The 5,951-nt window shown below is 34.8% G+C and overlaps 1 protein-coding gene across 1 annotated transcript in view; it reads left to right on the forward strand.

The window, feature by feature from the left end:
• LOC113803399 (tyrosine-protein kinase Src64B-like) overlaps positions 1 to 5,951 on the forward strand; it is a gene marked incomplete in the record, with an annotated part of 222,744 nt that overhangs the window by 182,382 nt on the left and 34,411 nt on the right. Inside the window, 4 exon segments of the mRNA XM_070130696.1 lie at positions 1 to 242; positions 541 to 694; positions 864 to 995; positions 1,544 to 1,828. The exon segment at positions 1 to 242 is cut by the window's left edge and continues 18 nt beyond it. Of these exon segments, the coding sequence (XP_069986797.1) occupies positions 1 to 242; positions 541 to 694; positions 864 to 995; positions 1,544 to 1,749 (734 nt within the window).

The raw sequence follows: 5,951 nt of genomic DNA on the forward strand, positions 1-5,951 counted from the left end.
CAGAAGTTGCCATCAAGACCCTAAAACAAGGAGCAATGAGTCCTTCTGCCTTCTTAGAAGAAGCCAGAATTATGAAAAAATTACGGCATCGTAATATTCTTGTACTTTATGCTGTTTGTACGAAAGAAGAACCTATACTAATAGTCACTGAGTATATGTGTAATGGTGCACTGCTAGATTTGCTCAGGAATGAGGGCGAGCGCACCCTCAAACTCAATGACTTAATATATGTGGCAACACAGGTTAGTCTCTTTTGTTCTTCTCTTTCTTTCCATTATCCCTTTTACCCCTTTTACCCTCTGGCTCATAGGTCAATAGTAAGTTGCTTAATTTAAAACCTTACATTCCATAAATTCTACTTCCCTCTCACTCCATGTGTTTCATAACTAATAGGGAAAGGTAAGTTGAGTACAAACCTTGATTTGGGCCATCAGCCAGATAATTTAGTTCCCAGTTAACAAAAAGGAGAGGGTGAAGTTATAGATATTATTGATGTTATAAACCAAGAACGTGAGAATTTAAAGGTACCATATTTTCCAGGTTGCTGCAGGTATGGCTTACCTAGAGAGCAAACAGTTGTTACATCGAGACCTTGCTGCCCGTAATGTATTAGTAGGTGAATCTTTGACATGTAAAGTGGCAGACTTTGGCTTAGCCCGAATTGTGGAAGGAGAAGACTACTGCCCAAGCACATGTAAGTCTGTCATGATATATTCTGTAGTACTAACTTTTAGCTTAAGTTTTGATGTATACAGGTGGATGCTTTCTTTGCCATTAGCCCTTTGCTCAGTAGGGCTTTTCAATCTTTAAATATAAGATTTTACTTAGTTATGTTTTTTCTCATGTTAACTTCTCTTTTCTAGGTAATAAATTCCCTGTCAAATGGACAGCACCTGAAGCCATGCTGTACAACCGCTTTACTATCAAGTCCGATGTCTGGTCATTTGGTATTCTACTAATGGAAGTGATTACCTATGGTGCTAACCCATACCCAGGTCTGTCTGATTTTTTTGTTTTATACTGCTTATTCATTAACATGCAATTGTTGGTAGAAAAAATATCAATAGGGGTCAGCCATAAGTCCTGCTTCAGACTATAGCTAGCTTCAAGTCAGACATTGCAAAATTGCCTAATTATTCTTGCAATATAATTACTAGTTCTAATTGCACACTTGATTATTATGCTTTGATCTACACATTTGCTATTTTCAAGTTCTTTGGATAGTTCTGTATGAGAAGGATGATCAATGTGTCTTACATAAGAAGTTTTTGCATAGAAATTTTGAATCATGTTGAATGATTTAGAGGAGTTAAGCATTTTAAAGTACACATAATAAGACCATAGTCTGAAAGATAGAATTTCACATAACATTTTTAGCATCTGTGATTTCTTCATATCAATGATAGATACATGTTTACTCAGATCTATATTTTTTATATTCTCTTAGGTTTACCAATATATTATATAATTTGAAGGATATAGATTATCATTGCCTATTGCTAGCTTATGCCTTTAGCTTTGCATTGCTTGATTTGCCTTGCAGGAATGAATAACCGAGAGGTCATAGAGAAAGTCCAGATGGGCTACCGAATGGCCAAGCCTCCACGAGCTCCCGATGAGTTATACGAAGTGATGCTACATTGCTGGGATAAGTATCCTGATCAACGACCTACCTTTGACTACTTGCATCATTTCTTCGATGACTACCAGGTCTCCTCCGAAATACCCTATCGCGACATCCACGACTAATAACAACATGACCCTGCCTGACCTCCACCCTCTAATTCAGACCCTCCCAGGCCAGGACAACCTGGGTAAAAAACAGTCAGTAAGTTTTATTAATTGGTCACCCAGAATAAGTAGCTGGGTAAGGTTCAAGAGCTGAACCTTGAAAAAGTAAACTTAATTTTTATTAATATGGTGGAGGGTAGCGGTAACTAGGGACACATTGCTTTGTTCATGGCACGATGATTCCCCAATGATTAGATAGTATTGTGATAAGGACAATTCTCCTTCTCATATTGGTATCAAATTAATTGGCAGTGCTTGATGTCCAATAATTCAACTGATGCATTATTCATAATTCTTGTTACCTGCTATTAATTATGATGGAACTTGTCAGCTTAGACATGGTTCTAGCAGAACTTTACTTTGCTTATATTTGAAGTGGATGTTTCAGAAAGAGAGGGTGTTTATAGAAACTGAATTCTCAGGTAGATGTAGAATTGTTTCTGTATGTTGTGCTTAGTGTTTGTCCAAAGAGTACACTGCTACTCCATTTGGACTGATTGTATGCCTCTAGCTGTATCACAAAGACTATGCTTGTGGAGGAGAATTCATTTTCTACAAAAGACCTCTTGGCCGAGGGGGAGATTTTGTACCACACCAAAAACTATATCAAAACCAATTACACAATCCTATGTGTAGTCATAGTTGTAGAGAAGTTTCCCAGTGTCCTTGCACCCTGTCTGTCTTATTGTTGTGCCCATTTCTCTGTGGAGATGCTTTTTTGTGATAGAATTCCCCTCCCTCCCCTTCATCCTATCAAGGCTGATCTTTGCTTTCTGTCCCCCTTGGAAAATGATTAGTCACCATGGAGATACTTGGACAAAAATGTGGATTCGTGATTTTTTATTCTTAGTTTTAGTGTTACTGGAATGATTAGAAAAACGTTCCTTCACTTGTGCTTGTAATTTGCTTATACATGAATGCTGTTTTGCATGGAAACTGATGTTGATTGTATAGTGGTCTATCTTCATTAGAAAACAAAAGAGTGTTTAATTGAATTGTCAGAAAGTTTTGATACAAGTTTTGAAATCAGTTTTTGCTCAAATTTTGTTTGGAATATTATTTGGAAATGACACAGTATAAAGAGATACATAGACAGTGGATAACCTTTTCCTAATTAATATACATGATAACTGATCTAAAGATAAATGTTCTTTTGTAATTTGAACTTCTTAAACCACTGTGTGAGATATATGTACGATAAGTAATGATTACGTTTCTTATTGTACTTTACTTTTGAAACTTTTATAAAAGAGAGACTGCTGAATATATATGGAAGAAACTTCCATAAAAGTAATCATAACCTTAGATTATATATTATTTTTGTACAAACCTCCTATGATAAGGCATCATGTTAGTTATGGTATATGTTCACTGCCTTTAAAATTTTCTGTTGAGTAAAAATTCATTTTTTAAAGATAACTGGGATTCTCCAGCATTAATAAGTAATAGAATGATATTAATTTATTAAAAGAGTGCAATACTTTTAAATTAAAGATAAAACATTTAGATTTTATTTTATTTTATTTTATCATTTTTGTTTTGTTTTGTTCAAAAGTGCTTTACACTATACGAGAGAAGGACCAATCAGTAGCCTTTTAAATCTGATTAGTGGAATTTATAAATAAATTGTCATGTATGTGCTGAGAAGTTTATGATTAATCTTCCATCTATCTGATGCAAAGAAAAAGGAAAATGGATAATATACACATTTTAAAAGGGACCACTTGGATTTTTTTTTTTATATCCAACTAGATTTATCAGGTTGGGTATATCGCATTCTATTCATCCTTTCCTCTAATTGCCTGAATGTAATTCAAAAAGGGAAGAAGGAAAAAGGAAAAAAAAATATATGCTTCCAGTTAAATAATTATGGCAGAAAGCAATTAATGGAGTTGATTATTAGTTATAGATCAAAGTAACTCTGGACTGTACATAGAATATTTGCTCATTGCAAAACAGCCCCAAAGCCTGTTTCAATAAAACTAGTGTTAGCTGGATATCAATGCAAATTTTCACACGTTTTCAGTTCATAACTGAGAGAATTCATTTTCAAATACAAAGAGCATAGTACACATATACATTAAACTGTGTGAAGTTTGTAACCTTCTTTTTCTTTTAGTAACTGTTTTTTTTTTTTTTACATCTCCATGTAACTATCTTTGCCTTTTGCATAATATGAAACCTTTCCTACGGTGAAAAAAGCCTCATTCTTCTCCTGGAGATCTGACGCATGGCTGACAAAGATTTCATGGATGTAGGTTGCTCAGTGGCAAAGACGAAAAATGTTCCTGATTATAATTTGGAATTCTTTTTTTCATTATGATTGAAATTATTTGATTGGATGACAATAGATGAAAGCAGGCTACACATCAAAATGTATGCTCAGGGTCAGTAACATTTTAATACATTGTACCTTCTTACTGCAGTATTTCTGTATGCCAACTATGATTTTTTAATTAGAAGTTACTGAAATCTGATTATGTTACCATGTAAAATTTTCATACCATTTGAATGTGATTCTTGCAAGTGTTTTGAAATACAATGTTAATGTTATTTTTCAGTACTTAATAAACTTTCAAAATCATCTGGCCTACCATGGTCAACCCTTTCAGCTACCAATATTGGTAATAAACAATAGCCTCACAGTGATAAAGGAACAATGTTACCAATCAGGCTAAACTCTGTAAAACAATAAATTACAGTAATTATACTACATTAGGAACCTTTTGACAAACAACTCAGTATTCCCATAAATAAAGAAGCAAAACTAGGCTTCATGCAAATGAACTATTTTACAGCTGACATAGCCTGCACTGCAAGAAATATTTAACTAACCAGACCAGACTGCCTATTAATCTGTTCAGGCTGGAATGATGTTGTATCACATCTTGGCAGACTATCCCTTACACTGGGATGACCTCACATCATGTGCAGTTGAGCTTTCTCAAAATTGTGTGTGCTGAATAGTAGCACACTTGTTTGGCCATGGTTATAGACATTACTGAGAAGCAGCTCTTAAAAGTAAGATTAAAGCTTCTTTTTAGTGTCACTACCTAGACGATTATTTATGTTAACAAATGAGCATAAAGAGCTTGGAAATTCTATTACTGTATGTGCATTGTCACTTGGTTCAGTATAATGTGCTGGGGGATCCTGTTGTTAGTGGGTTAATAAACATTATTTCACTATTAGCCTAAAAACAAATGCACCATATTTCTATTGAGAAAAAGTGTCAACCACACCACAGAGAATGTTTTAGTTTTATTAAAAAGATACAAGAATAGGAAAAAGAAATAGGAGTAAAGCCTTAGTACTCATATTTTAGAAACTGTGATAACATAGGAGACATTTTCAGGAATTTTGATCAGTGTAGATAGTAAATAGTAAATTGGGTACATTGAAAACGAATTTAGAATTTCTTCATCTTCATACCCACACCACAGCACCACTACAAATATTAATTCAAGATATACCAAAAGTATCAGGAAAATATATTTTCATAGAATTAGATACTTGCAGAAAATGTAGTTGAAGATGGAAGCAAGAGCATTTGGTTTCAAAATCTTGCACTGCCATTGTTTTCCTGGAGTTCTCGTGGATGAAATCCTCTGGCAGAAAATTTAGCTCACACATGCCATCCTGGTTTGGGCTCCATCCTGTGTCCTGGTGTCTCAGGGCAGCAGTCCATCTCCTCTGTATTTCTGGTCTGTCAGCTAAAGAAAAAGCAGACTGGGTACCACATCCACCAGCTTGACTCCTTTTCCTTTTTTTCTCTGGTAGTCTATATCCTGTAGAGCAGTTTGCCTCAGTGCTCACTTCACCATGTTGAAAATTCAAAACTGCTTGAAAAACATCATTAAAACCATGTCTCAAAAATTCTTTGTCTAAGAATCGTAATTTATTTTGATGTGAGAAAGTGGAAAAAGTAAGAATTTATTTTATTGGAAGCAAAAAGAAACGCACAGAATAAAACCAAAAACAAAAAATCACACCTACAAAGTGAATGTGGTGGTGCAACCTCTTGCTGTGACTCTTCGAGCGAATTTGACACCTTGACTGATGCAGCCCAGCAATCTAATAAAAACATTTGCACATATACGGTCCAGAGTTACAGTGATCCATGTATCAATTTACCACACAGTAGTCAAACATAGTGTTAT

Source organism: Penaeus vannamei, chromosome 15 (genome assembly GCF_042767895.1).
Source record: "Penaeus vannamei isolate JL-2024 chromosome 15, ASM4276789v1, whole genome shotgun sequence".
Taxonomy (NCBI): Eukaryota; Metazoa; Arthropoda; class Malacostraca; order Decapoda; family Penaeidae; genus Penaeus; species Penaeus vannamei.